General features: G+C 39.6%; 2 protein-coding genes across 2 annotated transcripts; one reads left to right on the top strand and one right to left on the bottom strand.

Moving 5' to 3' along the window:
- Positions 1-18,066: 18,066 nt before the first annotated feature.
- Positions 18,067-20,746, bottom strand: K441DRAFT_103851 (uncharacterized protein). The gene is made up of 9 exons (XM_067639918.1): positions 20,698-20,746; positions 20,508-20,623; positions 20,241-20,448; positions 20,006-20,180; positions 19,854-19,950; positions 19,760-19,792; positions 19,003-19,709; positions 18,861-18,949; positions 18,067-18,803 (listed from the first exon to the last, which is right to left on the bottom strand). Exons 2-9 carry the CDS (start codon positions 20,536-20,538, stop codon positions 18,467-18,469), a joined length of 1,677 nt encoding a protein of 558 aa, XP_067510016.1. The 5' UTR covers positions 20,539-20,623; positions 20,698-20,746; the 3' UTR covers positions 18,067-18,466.
- Positions 20,747-21,673: 927 nt separating this feature from the next.
- Positions 21,674-22,123, top strand: K441DRAFT_651462 (uncharacterized protein; the record flags this gene model as incomplete). The annotated part of the gene is made up of 2 exons (XM_067647200.1): positions 21,674-22,000; positions 22,049-22,123. A coding segment is annotated over exon 1 (256 nt), but the record flags the coding sequence as incomplete, so codon positions are not given.
- Between the last annotated feature and the right edge of the window lie 1,580 nt (positions 22,124-23,703).

A 23,703-nucleotide genomic window follows, 5' to 3' on the forward strand; every position in this document is an offset into this window, starting at 1 on the left:
ATCTTAGGGTTAATAATGTCTTTAGCTTATATCTGTAATTTACTTTAAACGGTAAGGTTTTAATTCCCTCCTAAGGTATAGTATTATGTAAATTAAGTAACTAGTAATAGTACTGCCTAATTATTTTACACGTAGTTAATATAATGCTTTAGATATATCTTAAGTATCTAGTTTAACCTTTCCGTCTGTCCGTCTGTCTATAGATAGTCTGTCGTAGACGCCGCTATTTATACCCCTTATGCTACTATAAATACTTGCTAAAATGCTAATATAAATCTTATATCTCTATTAGATATGATCTTCCTTAGTGCTCCGTGTCTTAAGAATACTTCTCTTATATAGATATTCGTTATATCTTCTGCTGATATTTCTTCTATATATAGAATAAAGTATCCCTACTTAGTTAACTTCTCTACTATTACGAATATTAAGTTATATTCCTATCCTGTTATAGGGTCCTTCGACTTTAGTAGCTTTATAATGAAGTCCTAGGCGATAGTTTCCTAGGGTCCTTCCGGTACCTCTACTAACTATAATAATCCATACTACTTATATTGTAAGGGCTTATTCCTTTAATAATCTAGATACTCTTTTATAGTCTTCCTTGCGATAGTCTATATTCCTTAGATAATGTATTCCTTTTATAGCCTTGCTACTAAAGCCGTTGCTCTGTTATATCCTTACGTTATTCTCTAATAGAAATCTTTAATAAATTCTTCTATAATGCTCCTTAGAATGTATATAAGTTCCCTATTTATATAGTCCTCTAAGTTTAAGTCTTTAAGCTGTGCTTTCTAGATCCTTATTTCCTAATTACTAATCGGTGCTTTGTATGTAGCTGCTAGCTGTAGGTAATTATATCTGATCCGCCTATCTTTATCTAGTCTTAATATCGCTCCTAATAGTTTCTTATAATTTTATAGTTCTGCTTTCCTGCTTAAAGTGTCTGCTTTAGCGTTATCTATGCCTTTAATGTGTTTAATCTTAAAGTGATATTCCGTAAGTATTTCCGCCTATCTAATCTATCGTTGGTTTAGGCCCTTTGTGGTTAAGAATCTCGTTAAATTCTTATAATCTGTTTTTACTATAAACGGTTCCGTTATGCTTTATAAAAATACTCTCTATTCTTTAAGCGCTACTACTATTCCTAATAGTTCCTTATTATAGATGTCGTAGTTTAGCTCCAGTAGTATTATCTTCTGGCTATAGTATGTAACTAGATATTATACTTTATCTTTATATTTTTATAGTAAATATACGCCTAACGCGAAGTTTAACGAATCTATTTTAACCTTTATTAGTAGCGCTGGTTAATAGATCTTTAAGATTAGTTCCTCTATAGACTTTTCTTTAATTTCTTTAAATAACTTCTTCTATTCGTCGTTCTATTTCTATGGTATATTCTTCTTTGTTATTCGTGTAAAGGGTTTTATTTTGTCTAATTACTTCCTAATAAATCTCTAGTAGTAGTTATAGAATCCTAAGAACGATCTTAGGCCTATAACGCTCTCTGGGTCTTGCTAATTTATAATAACTTCGATCTTCTTTAGGTCTATACTAATTCACCCTAGTTCGATAATAAATCCTATAAAATTAGTCTTCTTTGTGTAGAACTCGCATTTCTTAATCGCTACTAGCATATTTTCTTTATATAGTCTCTTTAAAACCTACTTAATATATTCCTTATATTTTTCCTCGTTATTTAAATAGATAATAATATTATCGAGGTATACTATAATAAATTTATCTAGGTGTTCTCCTAATACGTGGTTAATACGTCTTTAGAATATGGCTAGTGTATTTATAAATCCGAACTGTATTACTATTGGTTTAAATAGGCCTTGCCTTGTTCTAAACGCTCCTTTTATTCGTTACCTTCTTTAATTCTAATTTAGTAATATGCCTATTATAGATCTATTTTCGTAAAGATCTATACGTTGCCTATCCGGTCTTAGATCTCGCTAATTAATGGTAATAGGTATCTATCTTTTTTCGTGATACTATTTAGCTATCTATAGTTAATATATAGCCTAAGCTTTCCGTTCTTCTTTAGTATAAATAGCACTAGATATCCTACTAATGACTGTAATGGTTTAATTCTTCCTAGTCGCAGGTTTTCTTATACGAACTCTTTAAGTGTTTATTATTCCGTTTCCGTAAGTTTATATATAGGAAAGAACCTTAGACTTATTCCTGATTCTAGATTAATTATATAATCCTACGGTATGTATTCCGCTAATTGTTCTCCGAACTATTTATTCTATAACTTCTAATATCTATAGTAGCGTTTCAGTACGTAACCGATCTGTTTCTTAATTTCTTTATAGGTTACTCCTACTTTATACTATACCATCTTAGCTTACTACCGGGTCTGTTGTAATCGCGTGTCTTATATTTTAACTTCTCCTATAATCTAGTCAATCCTAGAGTTGTATTTCTATAACTAAGGTATTCCTAGAACTACTTTATCGTTTCCTAAGGGTAGGATATTGAATATTATTTTAATCCTTCTCCCTTCTACTTCTAGTTCTACTAGTTTAGTTTCTAAATTAATTATTCTGTCTTTATAGGATATTAGTTCTCTAGTAATTGTTATTAGTAAGTAGGGTCGCTCCTTCTGTCTATAAGGTATTCCTAATCGTTTTACTATTATTAGTGATATATGGTTTCTTATTACTCTACTATATATTAAGGCTTTAAACTTCCTGCCTTGCTATTTAATTTTTAAATTTAGGTGTCGTCCTAGTATTCCCTTAAGGGTTTAAGGCTCTACCACTGGCTCCCTCTAGTCCTATCGGCCTCCCCTTTTCTCGAATTCTCTAGTTCTTATTCTTAGACTCTATTAGACTAGTACTTAGCTTCTTTCTTATCTACGATATATTATAGGCAAAAGTTCTTAGTATATTCCTACTAGTTTCGCCCCTCTAGGTACTCTTCCTTTAAGAACCTTCCTAGTTCCATTTATAGGTACCTATTTATTTAGGTCTCTTCTAGGTGCTAACTATATATAAACTTTACGTTTTAGCATTTCTGTTTATATAGTACCTAGTCTATTCTATCTAGAAACTTCTTATTCCTAACTTTTAGTATTATATATATATTGTAATAATTATCTATATATATAATCTATAATAATATATAGTATGCTTTATAATTTAGGTAGATTTTATAACGGCTTACACAAATGCCTCTAAACCAAAGCTTGTGGATTGCTATCTAATAAAGATACTAAGCTAAGGAGGAGGAAAGGTGGCCGCGAGGGCTTATATAAACAAATAGGTAGCGCGGGCCGCCAAGGCGCTAATAGTAGACTAGCCAATAGTAGGTGAGCAAATAGTAAGAAACAGTACTAGACAGTATTAGATAGTACCAAACAGTATGCCAGGTGGCAGAATATAGTAGAATTTGGCAGAATTTGGCAGGTGACGCGCTCTAGCACCGTTATATTACCCCCCCCTCCTAAAAAAGCCCGCCCTTAGGCGTTGTCTAAGCTCCCTATTGTTGTCCAAATTGTTATAATTATCTAACCCTTCTTCCCAGCATTTAACCCAGCTGTCTAATTTACGTAGTGGTCTAGGGAGGTTAGGGTAGGCTAGGTAGAAGTCCCGTAACTTATAGGGGGAGTACTTAAAATTAGATACGGGGTACCACTCTAGGTTATTATTATGGCCTACCTAGCTTATGCGGTATTTTAAGACATTACAGACCTTTTTTACTGCTAGGATTTCTTTAACTTTCTATTTTTTATCCTCTATAATCTAGATTAGCGGTAGGGGTTTATTATACTGTCCAGGTAGTAGATTATTTATATTCTTTTATAGCCGGTCCGGAGAGAAGACGGGGTAGATCTTTATTAATTCTAGTAGCTTAACCTTAAAAGAGTATCCTACCTTTTAAAGAGTCTTATATAGGCTAGCTATTTAATGGTCTAGCTTATAGCTCGGCCTCTAGGTTTTCTAGTTCTTTATTAACACCTATACCTTATCTCCTACTTAAAAGTCTACCTTATAATAATATTAGTTTATATTAGACTCTTTCCTCTCTTACACCTTTCTTATAATTGTTTAAGCAGTCTCCTAAGCTCTATGCATTCTCTTAGTAAATGCCCGGGCCTCTTTATAACTAAGGCGTTTACAGGCCGTAGTGGGTTTAGTAGGCCTATCCCAATTAAAGGACATTCGTGGTATATACCTATAGAGCAGTTTAAATAGGGATATCCCTATACTGTTATAGGGGAGTATAAGCTATACGTAGTCTATTATAGGCAGTAATTCCAACCAGTTAATCTAATAGTAGTCCATAAAGGGACGTAGTTATTAGTTAAGGTACTAGTTTATAATCTTAGTTTAACCGTTAGTCTAAGGGTAGAATATAGTAAAGAGCTTAATCTTAATCCTAAGGATATAGTAGAATTTATTCTAGAAATCTAATATAAACTAGGGACCACAGTTAAAAATAATTACTTTAGGGGTACTATAGAATTAATAGATGTTATCGACGTAGAGGCGGGCTATATTTTTTATAGTTATAGTCTTAAAACATAGGAGGGAAATAGATTACTTATATAATCGGTTAATTACTATAAAGGCCGCATTGTGGCCGTGGGCGTCCTTTAGAAATAACTTAAAGTCCATTATAATATATTGCTAAGGGCGTTCTAGAACTGGCAGCGGTTATAGCCACCTAGGAGTTCAATCCCTAGGGGTATCTACGCGTCTATAGGCGTAGCAGTTCCTAATAAATTATACCATATTAGGTAGAAGTCCTCGCTAGTAATAATGGGGCGCTAGTAGTTAGTAGGTCTTGTCTTAACTAAGGTACGCTATAGAGACTTAACAGTAGGCTTTATAAATTAGCTCTATCTATAGGTTATTAACGTTTAGAACTGTAAGCCGTTCCTAGTATAAGAGCAGTCCCTCTTTTATTTCTAAATTAGGGTTATCTTTTATAGCTTAGTCGCGGAGGGCCTTTAGGGAGTTAGCCGTACGGTTTATAGTTAGGATGCGATTAATTAGCCCTATTAGTTTATCTAAGACTTCTCCTTCTATAGGTGCTAAATCGTTCCGTTTAGAGCCTAGCTCCTTAAGGATTTATAGGTTAAGCTATTCGGGATAGAGGAGGGCACGCGTCCGGTATTAGGCCTTTAGCTCATTTTAAGGTCCTATATCTTGTTCCCTTTAGGTTAATATATTAGCCTTAAAGTTTTGCTTACTAAAGCGATATATAATTGTAAAGAAGAATTAAAAGAGTATTTTAGCCTAGTGGGCTTGTCGTCTAGTAAGCTGCTTTATAGTCATAAAGTACTCTAGGGCTTTATAATCCGTATATATCTTAATCCGGGAGTTTATGCCTTCCAGCTCTATGCGTTATTAGGATAATAATTAAATATTAGCTAGCATTTCTTTGTTGTGTACTTTATAGTTACACTTAGCTAGGTCTATTATTTCCAAGAAAAAAATAATAGGGTACTATTTACCGTCTGGGTGTGACTATAACAAAATTCCCGCTATAACTCCGTTAAAAGTGTCCGTCTCTATTATTAATTTAAGATCCGGGTTATAGTAATAAAGGATTTAAGAAGAGATAAGCCGATCTTTTAACTCTCTAAAGGCTTCTATATAGTTATTGTTAAAAATAAAAAGTATATATTTCCGGGTAAGTTATATAAGAGGCTTTACTATAACTCCGTAGTCGTGGATAAATTAATAATAGAAATTATAAAAACTAAGGAAGGACTGGATTCCCTTTATAGTATAAGGGGGTTTTTAGTTACGGATTGCATTAACCTTCTTAGGGTTAACTTTAATCCTATCCGTACTCACTATAAACCCAAGGTACTTTATATATTTTACCCTAAATTTATATTTCTTAATATTAACTTATAAGCCCGCGTTCTATAATCTCTCCAAAACCTTTTTAATATAAACTTAGTGCTTAAGTTTATTATCTAAGTATATAAAAATGTTGTCTAGGTATACCGTGTAGAACTTATTAAGGTAATTAAAAAGAACGTTATTTATATACCTTTAGTATATAGCCGGTCCGTTAGTTAGTCTAAATGGAAGAACTTTATATTTATAGGACCTATAATAGGTATGGAATGTTATTAAATCTCAAATATAGGGTCTATCCTAATTTGGTAGAAAGCTTAGCGGATATTAAGTTTAGTAAAGATCTTCGCCTAGCTTAGATATATAAGGGTCTTATTAATTAAAGGAATAGGATACTAATCCTTTTAAGTAATAGTATTTAGCTTTTAATAGTTAATATAAAGACAAAGACCTCTACTAGGCTTTTTATAAATAGGATAGGGGAAGTAAAAGGGGCTTAACTTGGCTTAATAAACCCTTTATTAAGGTTATTAATTAAGTACTACTTTATTACTTTTAGCTTGTCCATTAATTATTAGTAGAGGGGGCTATAACCTAGTAAGTTATTAGCTTTTAACTAAATCTTATAATTATAGGTTTAGTAGGGGAGCAGTATATCCAAAGCTGCTTTTAAGAACGCGTCTCTATAGTCTAAAAGGTAAGTAGGGAGAAGGCGCTTAACTAGCTCCTCGTTAGTTTCCTCTACTAGCCCCTCTTCCTTCTTATTAATAATCCAGTTAATTTTATATAAGCTAGTTATAAAGACCTTATTATCTCTTTAATACATATTAAAGTGTAAACCTATAGTACTAATTGCCGCAATATTTACTATAGGGGGGTTATAAGACAATAGGGGTATATATGGCTCTAGGGGCTTCCGGGGTACTAGCGTTGTTATTACTTCCTTTAGCTCCTATCGCATTTTTTAGAGGTTATCCCTTATGTCCTATTAGTACGTTCTTTTCTATACTGGTTGGATCTGCGTAATTTAGACGTTGTCTACGCCGCTTTCTGTCCCACTTCTATATATAGAGTCCTTCTTAAACGCATTGCTTTAGGAAAGTATCTTCGTTAGTCCGGAGTTCCTACCGGCCTTATAGCAGGCATCTTCTTAGGCGAAGGCTAGGTCGCGGTCTCTAACATCCTGCTAATAGATAGGGTTAACCCTTATAGCTAGTGTTTTACGGTTAGTCCAAATTTCTCTAATAAAGGAAGGCAGTTTTGGTCTATTCTCTAGCTAAATAAACTATCTTTATTAAATATTCAACCAAATATTAAAGTAGGATATTTATTTCTGGCTAAGGATTATATTATAGAACCCTAGGTCTAGGATATAGAAGGGGATACTAAATTAGCGCCGTCTATTAATAGCGATATATAGCTTTAAGATATAGGTAACTGGCTTACTAGCTTGGCCGTTATAGCCTTTTACTTAAATAGGCTTCTCTAGTTAGGTAGCTTTTACATTTAAGAATCTAGCAACGTTATTTGTATAAGCAGTATTTATAAAGGTAAAGCTATTTACTCCAGTGTTAATAAGGGCAGTTATATTAACTCTATATCTATTTTAAGATACTATATATAGAACTATAAAGTGTTTTCCACCTATTAGCTAACTTAGATTAATTTTCTTAAGATTAATAAGGTACCCTAGGGGGGAGTCTTTTCCTAAGATTCTTCTTTTTCTAACTTATCGGACATTTCTTCTTCCTTTATCTCCTTAATATTACTTATATCCTTTAGCTCTAGGCAGGACGAGGTAAAGTAACCATTCTTTCTATAATTAAAGCACATAACTATAGTAGGGTTAATTAGGGTATTGTAACGAGTATTAGCTAAAGGTGTAGTATATAGCAATTCGGACGGGGCTTATAGGTAGGTAGTTATAACCGCTTTTAGTATAAGTGTAGTTATAGTTTATCTTCTAACGCTAGCTCCCGTTAGTATAGTGGATAGGTTCCGGTTATTATAGGACCTCTTTAGTTAATTAAAACGAGTATTAATTTATTTTAGTTCTAAATCTAGTAACAAACATTAGGTTATAAGTTTTTAGTAGGTTAATAGGTCGTCTAAGGCTACCGCAATCTTCTCTTATAGTTAGACGGTTAGTTTATTGTATAGGTCTAAATAGTAGTTCTTAAGGGGAACCTAGCCTTTACCTATTAGGTATAAGAATTAGGTCTAGAACTTAGTAAAGGATTAGTTCGGTTTTATTATTAGGCAGTTATAGTTATAACGGGCATCCCGTACTTTATTTGGATTAACATAAATAGTAGCTAGATACTATATTATCTTATTAATAGATATAAACTAAATAGGTAACTCGTCCTTAAACTTGGCCTAAAGGTATTACTAGGCATCCCTAATAGTTTAACCAAAGAGGTAGAGCATTTTAGCTTCTTTAGAGGTAAAATAATTATAGTTAACACGGAGCTTTCCTTGTACTTAAATCCTCTAATTCTTAAAGGTAAGGTCTATCCTATTAGATAGCGGTTAAAAGTTAGGGAGCTTAACAGACTTTAATTGTTTTGTTATTGTGTCCGTACTTTCTAGTATATTTTATTTAGTTAAGTAAATGGGTTAGCTAAGGCTTTATAAAGTGGAGACTAGGCTATTTTATAAGGCAGTAAGGCTTTCCAGGATCTCCTTTAAAGTCTCTTATATACTTTAGGCTTAAAGGCAATTAACCTTCTAATTAGCTGTAAGGGCACAAATCTGCTCATATATATTTATAACGTCGTTATTGTCTTTAATTTCTAATCCCAACTAGATCTTATGTTCCTCTTAGGTAAAGATAGGTCTTTTAAACGAGCTTACTTTAGGTGCCATTATTAGCTTCCTAAGGATTATTAGAATTATATGATTTAGTTTTAATTCTGGGGTTCTTCTAGGGGTATAGGTTAAGTATAATCTGGCCTCTAAAAAATAGGATATTATTAGGGCCTTCCTAGGCGTGGTAGTATAAGTTTCTTAGTATCTAAGTATAACGCATTAACACATTGTTGCAAACGAAGGTCTTCTTTTAGGGTAGGATATTATTAAGGCCTTCCTAGGCAGTATAGGGAGAGCTTAGTATAATATAACGGCTCGCATAAATGCCTCTAAACCAAAGCTTATGGATTGCTATCTAATAAAGATACTAAGCTAAGGAGGAGGAAAGGTAGCCATAAGGGCTTATATAAACAAATAGGTAGCGCGGGCCGCTAAGGCGCTAACAGTAGACAAGCTAATAGTAGGTGAGTAAATAGTAAGAAACAGTACTAGATAGTATTAAATAGTACTAAATAGTATGCCAGGTGGCAGAATATGGCAGAATTTGGCAGAATTTAGCAGGTGACGCGCTCTAGCACCGTTACAGATTTTTAGTTTATCCCCCTTTCTAGTTTCGAATTTATAATTTTTAGTCTAGGCTATAGACGTTTCTCGTGCCGGTACCTTAATTATCTAGTTACTTCTCTAGTCTTTCGACCTCTCTTTAAGGTTCTTTACTATCGAGATTAATGCTCCTTTGGTAAAGATTATTTATCTTTCCATAATAGCTTATTTTAGTATTACTTATTAATCTAACTATTTATAGAAATCTTCCTAATTATCGCTTTCTCTTTAACGGTACCACTTTTGGTATAGCCAGGTAATTAAATACGACCTATCTATAATAAAATATTGTTTTATTACTGCTTCCTAGTAACCTTTCGTATATCTCTTTCTAAATCTTAGGATAACGTTGTTACGTTCCTCGTCTTTAAATTCGATTAGCTATTTCTCTTAGTATACCTAGCCTAGGCCTTTCTATAGCCTTTTTAATGGATCTTCGATTCCTCTTAAGACTTAGATAACCCCTTTTAGTTTACTATACCCTAATTTATTTATTAAATCCTATCTAGTCTTCTTCTAGTAGTTGTCTAATATTATACTTAAATCCTTTAGGCCGAGTTTTTTACTTCCCTTTAATCTTGTAACCTAGTTACTTCTTAACTTCTGTAGTTAATATGTCTAGCTACTTCTCTACTAATATATTTTTTTATTTGACCTTTATAGACTTCTTACCTTTATTAATAGGTGCTAAGATAGTGCCTTACTTACTCTTCTATTTACTTTATAAGGTAATAGATGCCGTATCTAATAGGGTCTCGATTCCTATTACTAATTCGTCCTCTATAACTATTTTAGTTTCTACCTCTAATGCTCCGAAATCCTCTTTTAGGATTTAGGTCTTAGGTGCCTCTAGGATTGTTTATATCCTCTAGGACCTATATGCCGCTATTTTAGCTTATGCCGCGTAATATCTAGCTCTCGTTTCTTCTGTATCGCTAAAGGTCTCTCCTTTCTCTAGATCGAATTCGTAGAGATCTCTGTCCTTAGTGCTAGTCTAATAATAGCCTCCTATGCGTAGCTCTTCCGCTACTAAGGTTTTCTATAATATAAATATATCTATTAACTTCTAGCTCGCTATTGCTATAATATCCTCGTCTAGTTTGTCGAATTATTCTTTATTAGGTTCGTTGGTTTCTCTAGCCTTCTCTTATAGCTAGTAGCTTACGCTATGCTTAGTATCTTTATGAATTTAGTAATAGTTATTATAGTAAGCGGTAAAGTGTATCTTCGTATACTCCTGCATTCCTTTTAGATTTTCGTCTCTCGGTTTACCAGTGCCCTTAAACGCCTAACCTCTATACTCTTTTATATAATATCCTTTTTTATTATAATTTATATAAGCTTTGTCTTTAAACTATTGTTACTGTTATAGAGTCCGCTTAAACGGCTTTCCTCTCTAAGATCCTTAGTTTGGCCTCTACTCCTTCGAATTTTACTTATTTAACTTTTACTATCTTAGCTTCTATAGTCTCTTATTCTAATCTCTTCTAGATTCTTTAGTACCGTTAAGGTCTATTAGCTCTAGTCCGCTATACTATAGTTTTGAGTTTTGTTGTTACGTTTGCTACGCCTTATACGACTAAGGTAATCTATTTAATCCCCGTCTAGCTCTTTCGCTTTCGTAGATTCTGTTATCCACTTTAATCGCTTACTTGATTAGCGTCGCTATATTCTATAGGTATTATTATAGTTTGCACTTTTTGCTTTAATCCTTGTCAATACTATACTATTAGCGCCTTCTTATTCTACTTGGTTTATGTTATATAAGTCTAGAACTAAGTAGTATATTCTATTATAGATCCTTATTAGGTAAGATCCCTTAGCTTTCTTTCCACTATAGCCTCTACCTCTAGATCCCTATATATCTAGGTAAGCCGGCTTATAAATCCTTCCTAACTAGAAAATATATATCGTATTTCTTAATTAATCGTTAATAGCTCGTTAGCTTCGTATTCTATTAAGTAGGGTTTAAACTACTCGAGCGCGCGTCCTGTTAGGAACAATCCTATATACGCCACTTGGTCCGCCACTAACGGTAGCCTTATACCTTTGTGTCTAACCTTAAGCTTTATCTAGGTTAAAAATCCCTTAAGCTTAATCTTTTCGCTACTAAACCTCTTAATTAATAGTATCTTAATCTTCGTAGCTCTTATGCCATTAATCTTTTCTTCTATTGCTATCCCGTTCGCTATAAACTAATCTATATAATTTTAGAGCTATTTTATCGTAACTACCTACGAGTTAGTAGAACCGCTTGTATTAATATTGTTACCTAAAGTAGTCCTCCTTGAAGATAATGCCGTGGCTCGTGGGTTACCTATAGTGTTAGATCTTCCTTTAATCTGCTTTATAAACCGTAACTAGGTAGTAAATATGTCACGGATATAGGTAGTAGGTACTGCCGGTGTATCCCTAATCAGGCTAGGTATATAGGTAAAACAGAGAAAGAGATAAAGGTTACTAAATAATAACTATAGAGTATATACCTAACAGATAGCTTTAATTATATTCTAAGATTTACTACGAAGAGAGAACTATCTAGGTAGGGACTATGGTCCTTTAAATACACAACCGTACTCCTAAGAAATCCCTTCGCTACGTCGGTACGTTGGTATGTTAGTACGTCGCGTTCCCACGTACTCACGTACTCACGTACTAAGTTTCCATTATGTGGCCTCGCTTACCATTCTTCGTCACATGGCTTAATAGGCTCCATTGTGGCACAGGCTACGCCTACCAACTCTTCGAGCTCCGCTCTTAGTAGTTGTGACATCTATAATATAAGGTCCGTAACAAAGATTCTTTACTTTGTTGCCTACTCCTTACTCTTTATCTATATACTAAATACAGATACCTTAAGCATCAAATTTCTTTGCAAATGCTATTATAGATTTAAAGAGTAGGATTAACGTTTTTTGCTTATGGTTCTTAATAGGGAAAGTATAATAGTACTTTATATAGTTATACCAAAAGTAAGCTATATACGTATCTCTATTAAACCCGTCTTCTTCTATAATAATATTAAAGTAAATACATTTAAAGGGGTATATTCCTTTTACTAATTCCCTGCAAGATATTTACTAAGTTATCTTTCCTAGAATATATAGTTTATAAAGTAGTACATCGTATAAGGTCCTTTCTCTATCTATTTTGACTACTTTAACCCTATTAGCTGCAGTTGGCAGATAATCCACTAATTTTATATCGCAGTATAATAAGCGTTAATGCCATACTTTGTTATATACTAAGGTCTTAAAGAATCTTATGAATATAGCGTAGGCGGTAGGAGTAGATAGTAAGCTAGTAATGGCGTTAATAAGGCAAAGACCTCCGTATTCTATAAGGTTGGCAAATAGGCTTCTGTCATCTTTATAGCGTAGGTAATTCGTAGATTAGTTAATAATTATCCCAATCTTTTAGAGCTTTGCTACGGATACTAAATTAGTATAAAAATAGAGAGCATAGGCAACGTTCCTTAATGTCAGATACTAAGTTAGACGTTATTTGCCCACCTTAATAGCTAAGTTAATATTACCATATCTATAGATTTCTGCCCTAGCATCTCTAGCTATTGCTATAGACATACTTGGTTTAAAATTGCGGAAGTATCTAATGTTGTTACAGAAGTGGATGTCTGCCATAGTGTCGTACCCCTAGGCATTTATTAAAGATAAATTAGGATAATCCTGTAATAATAATAACGATAAAAAGGATGTAGTTATAGCAGCCGCTGTAGTATAAGGCCTTTCCAGATCCTTAATTTTTTCCGCAGTAGACAAAGCTAATAGAGACGTCCTTAACTTAGGACCTTCCCTCTCGATCTGCTTAAGCCTTTTGTCATAATACTACTTATTTATTAGGACCTTAAGCCATTCTTAACAATTCCTTAAACACTTATTATTTGGTATAAAGTTCGGACCTTAAAGAGGCTAAAATAATTACTTATAGTTCTTTAACTTGTGGATTAAACCATAAGCTAAATACTTTATCTTAGGTAATTAAGAAGATGCTAAGATAGAAGATATCGTTAGATCTATAGATAGCTGCTTAGAGAGTATAGTATAGGCGTTTCGTCTAGTACTCGGATGTTTGTAGAGCAGATTAAATTCCTTAATTATTATCGCCATTTTAAGCTTCTCTAATCTCTTCGCTACCTTTTAGATAAAGGTATAATATAGAGCTAGATAGATCTCCTTATAGTCCTAGATAAAGGCTCGTACTACGCTGCTTTTGGTGGCCTTAATTAACCCTTCCTTTAGCTCTTCGCCATTTTATATAATAGTAATATAGAGCTAAAGCCAAAATTCTAAAGTCTGACGTTTAGGCCCTTGTTTCCGTTTCTTAAGATCGTCTAGTACTATTTGCTATAGCATAGCTTAAGACGGCTTTACTACTTTCTTTAGCTATCTTAGAATTAAATATAGTATAGTAAGGTTTTTAAGATATCTAGAGAAGTTAGTGCCTACGGTAGTATGTAAGAGTGCTATAAACGTATAAAGCTTCTCTTCCCGCTTTAGGTAGTCTTATTGTTAAAGTTTATAGAGCTAAAAAAGCATTCTCTATATCTCTACAGATTGCTAAGTTTATTAGTTATTTTGCTAATTTAATAAAGTAGGTATAGCTATTTTAGTAGATATTAGAGTTGCTACAGGAGCTGCTATTAGAGTTACTGCTAGATCTATTAGAGCTGCTGCTGGTATTGCAGTTATCGAAAGTATATCTAACTTAGTGTTTTCTTTAATTTTATTCTCCGCCTTATCTAGATCTATATAGTCCTAGATCTTTACAAAGCTTACTTCTTAATAGATAAATTAAAACCATAAAGGCCAGTCTTTTTAGGTTAGTAAAAGAGGATTAGTAGAATCAGTAGTTATAGGTATTATAGTGGCTTTTGTCTCGAGGTTTAAGAGAGGTATTTTGCGTAAGAGACGCGTGTACGTAAAGAGACGCGTTTGCGCGTAAAGGACGCGATATTTCGTGACGAACTATGCCCAAAGCAGCTTAGTGGTATTTGTCTGGCCACTAACGAGATCTCCCTAGTGCTTAGAAGGCTACCGGGCTCATAACTGTCAGCTAGAAAGGTACTACAAGTCGTGGCATAAGCTAGCTAATAGGTAGAGACACAGAATGAACAAGCGATCTGTTTTATTTAAGGTGGCTCTAAGAGCCCTAATATACATAAGAAATTGACCCCCTACAGGGGTCCCCAGAGAGTGATGATACAGGTCGAAACTAGACTGATACCGGCTGATACTGATGTCGAAAAGCACCCATCGCACCTCTGCAGTAAAGCTACCTCAGTGGCCAACAGCCTAAAAATTAGTTTATTATAGAGCTGGTTCTTACGATTATTTTAAGCCTATATGCAGCCCTAGACCTTACGTAGGTAGCTTTATTAGTTTTATTAAAGATCATATATATCCCTATACAAATTTAGGCAACGCGAGTCGCAACGAACGTCGCAACAGACGTCGCAACGGGTGTATATACAAGGCCCAAAAGTTCATCGATTATAGAGCTGCTTCTGCTGATCAATTTAACGGTATTTCTGAGATGATAGCTGTTGTGGGGGCGTAGGTCAATTTCGTTGAAGAAGGTGACTGCTCTACATACAAACCAAGTCGGATCGCCTAAGAAACCTTGCGAAAGTCCCTCAGACCTTACCTCAGCGAGCTCAGACGCGATTTTTTAGCTAGCATCGGAATAACCTACGCCGTCTTCCGAATTGCAAAATCCGTCTGAGAGGCTTTGGCGAGTTTTGTTAAAAGCATAAGCAAAATCCGTAAAACGGATATTGCGGATATCCAATTCATTTATTTACACAACGCGTTATTATTACCAAAAGTTAATACAATATTTTTAAGAACTAGGGCTTCTAAATAGTACGAATTTTATAATACGGCTATTGCTTAGTCCTGACATTAATTTCGTCAAAGTTAAAAAACGCGTATTAAAAGCATAAGCACATATTGTATCTTATTAAATAGTCTGCTAATATAGATAAAACTATACAGATATATAGACATCTACTACTCAAAGCCATTGCAACACTTAGTAGGTGCTATAGTTAGGTCCTTCTTAAAAATATCCCCTTGGCCTGGAGTGCCTCCACTACTACTAGGGGGTAGAACCTCGTGCAGAGCCTTAGTAAAGCTTCATGCAGAGCCTGTAGAGCTTCGTACAGAGCTTCGTGCAGAGCTTTGTGCAGAGCTTTGTGCAGAGCTTTGTGCAGAGCTTTGTGCAGAGCTTCGTGTAGAGCTTCGTGTAGAGCCTTAGCAGAGCCTTAGCAGAGCCTTAGCGGAGCCTTAGCAGAGCTCCGTATAGAGATTCGTGCAGAGCCACGTGCAGGCGTGCAGACGTGTAGCTGTGCAGACGTGTAGCTGTGCAGACGTGCAGACGTTTGTACGGGCGATCAATTGCAGAGACGTTTGTAGAGATGATTGTATGGGCAATTGATCAATTAATTGTATGGGCGTTTGTACGGGCGATTGTAGAACCTTCCTAGTATATTAGTTGTAACCGACTACTGGTGCTCTGTTGAGCCTACCCTTGACTCACTCAACGACTCGCTCACTTGACTCGTTCACCGACTCGAGCCACCGACTCGACCACTGACTCGGTCGATGACTCGGTCAATTGACCCTTTCTTATCTCATTATCTATACCTTCCTCATGTATATTATATAGGCCCTTTAGACCTCCATTTACAATCAAGTCGTTCACTCAATTCTCCCACACTGCAAAGCTTACATTAGTGCTGCGTGTTAGTAGAGCTTTAGAGCTCTATATAGGTGAAGAAAAAGAGACTATATATACATGAGGTAGGTGGCGAAACGCTGATAACAATAGAGCTGACGACTACGATTTGTAATTGCCACTGTCGACAACGCCACTCAGTCAGTATTTTGTAATGGGAATTGACAATAGGGCTTTGAGTAGAGCTTCGAGCAGGGCTTCGAGGCAGAGCTTCGAGCGGGCTTCGAGCCAGAGCTTCGAGCGGGCTTCGAGCAGAGCTTCGAGCAGGGCTTCGAGCAGAGCTTCGAACAGGGCTTCGAGGAGCTTCGAGCAGAGCTTCGAGCAGGGCTTCGAGCAGAGCTTCGAACAGGGCTTCGAGGAGCTTCGAGCAGAGCTTCGAGCAGGGCTTCGAGCAGAGCTTCGAACAGGGCTTCGAGGAGCTTCGAGCAGGGCTTCGAGCAGGGCTTCGAGCAGAGCTTCGAGCAGAGCTTCGAGCGGAGGCCTCGAGCAGGGCTTCGTGCGGAGCTTCGAGCAGGGCTTCGTGCGGAGCTTCGAGCAGGGCTTCGTGCGGAGCTTCATGCAGAGCTTTTGCAGAGCTCTGGTAGAGCTCCGTGCAGAGCTCCGTGCAGGTCTCCCCCTGAGCTTCGTTCTGCAGAGCTCTCGCAAAGCTCCACAGCTCTACGCAGAGGGCTGGCGGCGTAGGCGTTGGTGTTTACTGCGCGGCTCGGCGGTGCAGAGATAGAATTAGGGCCTCTACGGCGACGAATTCCTCTTAACGTCGNGCGTGTATAAGGAGCTGAAGATCTCATAACTTATAGAGTAGGCTTTTCTCTATAATTTGGTGTAATTTTTATATTAACAGGTATTGTGGGAGGGTAGATTAATTTCGTTAAAGTTAATGAGGTCTTCTCATATAAACCGTGTTTGGGTTTTCTACAAAGCTCGCCAAAGTGCCTCAGACCAAGAAAACGATTACCGTCCTAAATCAGCTTAGCGGACGGTGCGGATATTCCTATATCCGCAATCGATTTCTTGGTCTGAGCTTCTGAGGTAACCTCAGACCATAGAATCAACTTTTTGACAAAAAGGGTTAGCAATATCCGCTTGCGGATATACGTATGTCCGCTAATTGATTCTATGGTCTGAGCTTGCTGAGGTAATGCCCGCCGCCTTCTGAGACTGAGCGCCCCCCAAAAGCACTCACGGATTTGCGAAGATATTGATCCCCAAATCTTCAAAAACGACTGCAGACATCTAAAGCTTTCACAGACGAAGAAGACGTGAATGGATTCGTAAAGGTAATACAGGGAGGGTTAGGGACTTGTCAATTTGAAAGATTTGGGGTCAATTGCGTCGCAAATTAGCTTGTGCCCTGGAGAGCCGCTCAGTGCCAATCGCCGTGGCAGCCTTTCGCGCACAAGCGGATCTGAGGTAAAATAAACCCCGGAAAGTCCCTAAATTTGGACCTTGCTCTCACTGTCTGTCCGCTTGTCGATTCGCCCACAGCCTACCATGAGGTCACAAAAGTATGGTAAGCTACTCAACTGTTTGCTTCTTTTTGCCTCTCTCCAGAGACAACCTCAAAGTCTTTGATAGGGGACAGCATGGACCGCAACAACCTTCTCATGGCGACCTCGTTGTCGGCCTTTTTCTGTGCGAAACATGGCTCTTCCCAATGCAGCGAGATGAACAACTGCGTGGAATCCGTCTTTGTATTTGACCCTGTAAAATAAGACCTCCGGGAAATGTTGCGGCGAAGGCTCAACCGCCTGGGCTCGGGCGTCTGCGAAGCAACGCGCCAGACTTGAATCTGGGCCACGCTCCAATATTATTTAGGACCGTTCTTTTCCTTTCATCCTCCTTTCCACATCCCCCATATCGATAATCCGCGGACTCACAATCCCTTGTCTCGTGTGATTCTGCTCGTCGTTCGAATGCCTCTTATCGGCTAATCTACTAGCATGTTAAGTCCGTTCATAGCTTCGCTAGCAATATGCTTATTTGGCTTCAACAACGTTCTTGCAGGATGGTGGAAAACTGGAAGCATTAATGTTGAACAACAAAATAAAGAAAACTGTTCAGTTTTAGTCCTTGCAGTCTCAGGAAAGCTCTTCTAATGTTAAAAAATTACTAGATTTAGGAGCAGACGTTAACATGCAGCTGAGCAATGAATGGTATGGTAGCGCACTGGCAGTAGCAGACTCCGTATAGCAATGAACATGTTCAGAACTTTTGCCAATCAAGATTGCAAAAGCATGAAACCCCAATTAATAAATCCACCACCAAATCTCCTTCCCGAGTTTCTCTAGTCTGTGCCCAACCCGATCCCGCTTATGCGCACTCCGTTCCCTTTGCCCCTCCACCGTCGCAGTCAAAAATGTGGGTACTATGATCCTCGTCGTATCCGGATTCAGCGCTGGCGGCCCTTCTCCAGCCCACCACTTCCACATCTTCACACCGCCCCACAACAGCAAAAACACTGCATCCTATGATATCTCAGTGGAAGATGGGATTAACCACGAAACATTAGAACTTACGGCGATATAACAGGTGACAAAATCATCCGCCTGAAAGCGGCCCGCAAACACCCACCATCCGTTGAAGATGATAAAGAGCGAGGTGACAAGGATACCGACCCACGAGCGGTAGGGCTGAAAGTGGCTTTTATAGGCGTATATCTCTAGTGGTGGGGGTTGGGTATTTCCAATCTGCATAGCACCATTCGGTATCGGGCCGCTCGCCGCAGCTTGTCTGGCGGCAACCTTTCCGAATTCACGGTCCACTCTTGGATCTTGGGGGGACGCCTGAGCTCTTCCTTCGAGACTGCGAAAAGTAATTAGTATGACGGGAAGTAACAGAGCTGGTGCGCGAGTGTATTACAAGTGGTAGTAGCGTATGAATGTGATGCTGAGGCCCAAAAATGTAATGATCCAGAACATCGTTCCAATACGAGACAGTCCGTCCAGTGCCTTTGCAGTCAGTTACATATCTGAATTATATCTTGAGGGGGTATGCATAGTACCTGCTGAGCCCGCACCTTCTCTCCAATGCTCAGAAAGCCCAGGAAACCAAAGAGGGTGCAAGCGAGGATCGAGTTTAACGGAACGCCTCTACCTGTTGTGGTCGCTAGCTTTCTTCTCAGACCCCTAAATTCCGGCATGTACTGGTTCAAAGCAAGCGAATAGAGAGTCCTTGACGCGCTGTACATGTTGCTTGTTGCACACGCCCACGTCGCAAAGATGAAAAACCCGTTTGAGACGTGTGCGAGGCGGAAAAAGCCCGCTTCTGCCATGGCAATAACGAACGGCGACCTGCTACCCGAGAGTTGCCTATGTGAGTTAAACACCAGGAGTTGTTTGTGATCGTAAGGTACATTGAAGGCCACCAGAAAAATACCAAACATGTAGAGACATGTCATCCGGAGAAGGGTTTTTCGGTTCGCGGATTTAAGATCTTGACCTCGATGGCGGGCCTCTGCTGCTGCAATCGAGATTGTTGCGCAGCTGATAAACGAGAAGGTGGTGTAGGTCACTCCAGTCCTGTATGCAGAAACTTCAATACGGTCGCATCCCAGCAGATGAGTAAAGTAGAAGCAGGCGTACCAGACAGCCATCAACCCTGCCGCTGGACCAGAGTATGTATACAGATTCGGCTCTTCGCCGATTCGGAAAACGCGGTTAATAAAACCGGTGGAGTTTGTGCAGTTCGAATCTCTGCAGTTGTACCAATCTTGACCCAATCAGATAGTTGATCTACACGACGACTGTAGCTATTCTCACATCTATCGCCAGTACTTCCGGGGCCATCCATAACTCCAGGTGCCGAATGTCAGCCAAATCATCTCTTACCAACAGGACCAACCTTGAATCTTACCTTTGCCATGAAGATTGATGGGTACTTGTGCAGCAATAATCACGACCAGGCCAAGGATCTTCAGGTACCCGAACCAATACTCCAGCTCACCATAGTACTGTACGCACAGGTTCATTATTAGATGCCCAAGACGGCTGAAAGAAGACACTTACTCTCACCGGCAGCACATTCACACCACATGACGTAATTATAGTTAGCAATGCCCAGATGCCCGAGTTAACTCCTTTTGTTCTATTCCAGCTCAAGCGGGGTTCACCCTTGTAGTCAAAGCCAAACAAGCGTGCCGTCACGCTTACCTCTTCCGCGTATATAACGAGATACATGAACCTTTTCTCCGTCCCGTCAGTGTATTGGTATCCTAGTGACAGAAGATCAAGGGGCACATACCAGAACATATATCCCAGAGTTCCTCCAAGCGTAGTGTCAATGAATAGAGCAGGCAACTCCCAGACTGGTCCCGTGGCAGGAATGACCGAAGACATCTCCACAAACGGTCCCATCAAAGCCCAGCCCAAGAAACAGGAGACGGCATAAATGATCAGAGCGCCGCCCGGTCCGGCTAGAGATAACATTGTTCCGGAACGTATTGTGATACCTACGTGGTGGAACTCAGCATGCGGAAGCAGAGAGGTAATGGATCGCAATAGAACGTACCAAAGCCAAATTGTGCACTGAACGCAATCATCTAGTGCACAAATATCAGCGTGGAATTCTTTCCTACCGGAGCTGGGAAATAACAAACAGATATATGACGCTCGGTCAAATCTCTTCTGTAGAGTATATATGTCCATTGTAAGTTAGATCCTTCCTTGCAGTCGACCATTAAAGGATAGCTAGAGCGTACCTCAGTTGATTCGCCATTGCGGAAGATAGGCTGTGGAAGGAAGAGAGGTAAATAACTCGGCAGAAAAGCTGACCAAGACGCTGGGGCATGATATAACGAGTACCAGTTTCAAGGTTGGGCATATAAAGACAGGAACCGGGAACACCCCTGACGGACCCGCCAGACTGAGGAGAGCAAATCTAAATGAAGCGGCGGAATGAACGACCTGCAAGGCTTTCCAATACTTGTAGACGTTCCTTGGCAGGACTTGGCGAATTAGTTTGGAAAATTTCAATCCATTCGCCAAGGAATCTCGTAATTATGAAAAGCAAAGAAGGCATAGTGCCGACGGCGATACGTTTAGTTGTAAAGGTGCTCGGCACCGGGGTGGAATGCGCGATGGCAGGCACGTCTGGTGTTGAGGCTGCAGGCAATGGCTATCTCAGATCTAGGTTTACTACGACGGCGACAAGGCACCTCCCAAAGCTCAAATTGATGGATAATATCGCGTCTCCTGAACCTATACTAATGTTAAAATCGATGGGAATTCTGCCATACCGCTTATTTACCTGTGAGTTCGCCGAAATCCTTCCTCATTCATAAGTCGATCTTCCAGCTGAACGGCGTGTATCCAATTGGGCGGTGATAGGGCGCCCGCGAGCAGCCTCATTGGCGTTTTTACGCAGAAGATGAAGAAGAATGCTTCGTTAGGCTACCATGGTAGAAAACTTGTTTTGGTCGTCGTTGTAGATTGCTCCATTTTCATCCAATCTGTCGAATGGCGTAGATATTGTGGTTGCGTGTGGCGGCGTGAAGATGGATACTTTGAACGAATACGAGGTATGCGGGGGTATGAAATGTTGATTCGCCGCGTTGGCAATTGCAGCTGAACCTTAAAAACGGTAGATACACGTGACCCAGACATCTAGGCAAGCTCTCGTGCGGATTTACTGTATTGTACTCTAGAACAGTTGAATTTTGCCCATCCGGTTCATCACAAGAAACCTCTCCCGTCCATCATCGGTGTCGCCCTCCTCCGACCTTGAATGCGTGAAGGCAACAGCAGCTATGAAAGGGTTTCTTCCACGCTTCAGACTTGTCACATCTGTTTGTGCTCTGACCCCCCTGTCAAAACTTCCGCCCGGCGAACTCTCCACGAGCATGACTGTGTGTCTACAACTATCGACAAAGACCAGGCGTTTTGCAGAAGGCGAAACAGCCAATGATTGTGCCTTAAGGGGCTTGTCACTAAAAGCTGTCGATTTATTTGTCTGTATGTCGAGAATGGTTGGACAGCCTGCTGGAAAATCCGAGTCTGTGGTAAAGGCAATTTGATCTGCGCTTTGATCCGTGCTCATAAAAGCCATCGCAGTGAAACGTATATATTGAAATGTCCCAGAGCCCTTTTCCCCGTCAGTTGATGCGACGCAGCACAAGGAGACGTCTGCTTACAAAGTCGCCCTCTAGCGCAATCCGCTTCCACAACGACCAGCCATCCTGTCCCAATTCATAAATGTATATATGCCTGTTCATCGAACCCACACAGATCCGCGAGCTGTCATGACTGAAGGCCACCGCTGATGGTATGTCTGATGCGGTACTGTCACCTTTCAAGGATAGCTCCGGAGACTGAGGTGTCAGAATATATCGTCCTTCATCGCTGCCGCCCCCGATGTGCCATATCAGAAGTCTGCCATCTTCAGTTCCCACGCATATCCGACCGCTGGTTTCAGATGTCTCGGGGGATAATGCGATACTGCTTAGGTCACTCACTGCCATTAGTGGTACTACAGGCTCTTTCTTCTGCCGTGTCGTAGACACTCCCCGGCTTTCGTTTTCAGGGGTGTGGAGTTCATAGACTTCAAACCCGCGATTCGTGGCCACGGCAACGAGTGAGTTTGACAAGGCGATAGCGTCGATATGTCCGGACGCCGCCAGACAGTCCGGAAGCACAATTTCAGTCCAGCAGGGAGTCCACTGTAAGTTGGCTCTCCGATCCCATGAGAAAACCTGCAGCTTATGGCCTGCGGCAACTGCCGCGTACTCTGCCATGGGCGAGAAAGCAGCAAAGTTGAGCTCTTTCCTCTGCTCGATCTCCAAGCTTGTTATTATTTCATCAGGTGTGTTCAGCGAGTTCAAGCCCAACTGCTGAGCGCCGTAATTCGTTACTAGTCGTCGTAGCCCATGGAGCCGACTGAAGCCGCTGCTCTCGCCGCCTAAAATGCTACTTGCAGAGGACTGCCGTCGGCTCCCATCCGAGGTAGCTAGGGCCATCGGACAGTGTGTTAGCAGCCTCCGATGTGTAAGAAGGGGCCCCACGAGCAATGGAAGGTTCAGCGAAAGTATTACCTGACCTGTTGGTCTCATAAGAAGTTCGCGAAGACATGGTGATGTACAATATCGGTCAAGGAAGCGTTGTGGATTCGCCAAAGGTTGCCTTGAAAGCCCAGTGACATGACCCTCCAAATTTATGCCGTCTCTGATGCAGCGTGGCTGGAGCTGAAAAGGATGGCAGCGCACAACAGTCTGCAGCTGGTTGCCTTGGAACTCATGGCTGGGGCGAATGATGCTTGAGCACATAGAGCCCCCTTTCAGTCGTGTCCCATGCATTGAAACTATACGCCGAGCCTGCCGCAAAACGCCACAGGCGCCTTTGGTAGGGTCATGTGGAGAATTTGGGCAGATGCGGTTCAGCCGGCCTCCCATGCAAGTGTTATCTTCGTCCAGCGCCGTCAAGTGTAAGACTTTCAAACATCGCAATCTCTCATTCGATGCAGCATCATTGTTACCTTCCGTTGGCCTGTCTCTTCCCATGTTCCAGTGGCACACCAGCCTGCTTCAAGCCCTAAAATCTGTCACCCGGAAGAATAGAAAAGAGTCCGAAGTTGGGCTCGCAAGGTTATCAACCCGGCTCAATCTGCCAAGCACATGATTTTCATCACGATTCTCCCTGCGAGATCATGACTTCCCCAGTTTCCGATCCCATCGCGTGCGTCGAATGCTGCAAACCCGTGGGGCCTGGACAAC

The sequence above is a fragment of the Cenococcum geophilum genome, assembly GCF_001692895.1.
Source record: "Cenococcum geophilum 1.58 unplaced genomic scaffold K441scaffold_2, whole genome shotgun sequence".
NCBI classification, from domain to species: domain Eukaryota; kingdom Fungi; phylum Ascomycota; class Dothideomycetes; order Gloniales; family Gloniaceae; genus Cenococcum; species Cenococcum geophilum.

Excerpts from the sequence above, each read along its gene's own strand:
- K441DRAFT_103851 (XM_067639918.1), bottom strand. The coding sequence starts at position 20,538 with ATGATTGCGTTCAGTGCACAATTTGGCTTTG. Across the intron at positions 19,951-20,005 it reads TGAATGTGCTGCCGGTGAGA|TACTATGGTGAGCTGGAGTA; the intron begins GTAAGTGTCTTC and ends CTGTGCGTACAG. Across the intron at positions 19,793-19,853 it reads CATCAATCTTCATGGCAAAG|TTATGGATGGCCCCGGAAGT; the intron begins GTAAGATTCAAG and ends CGGCACCTGGAG.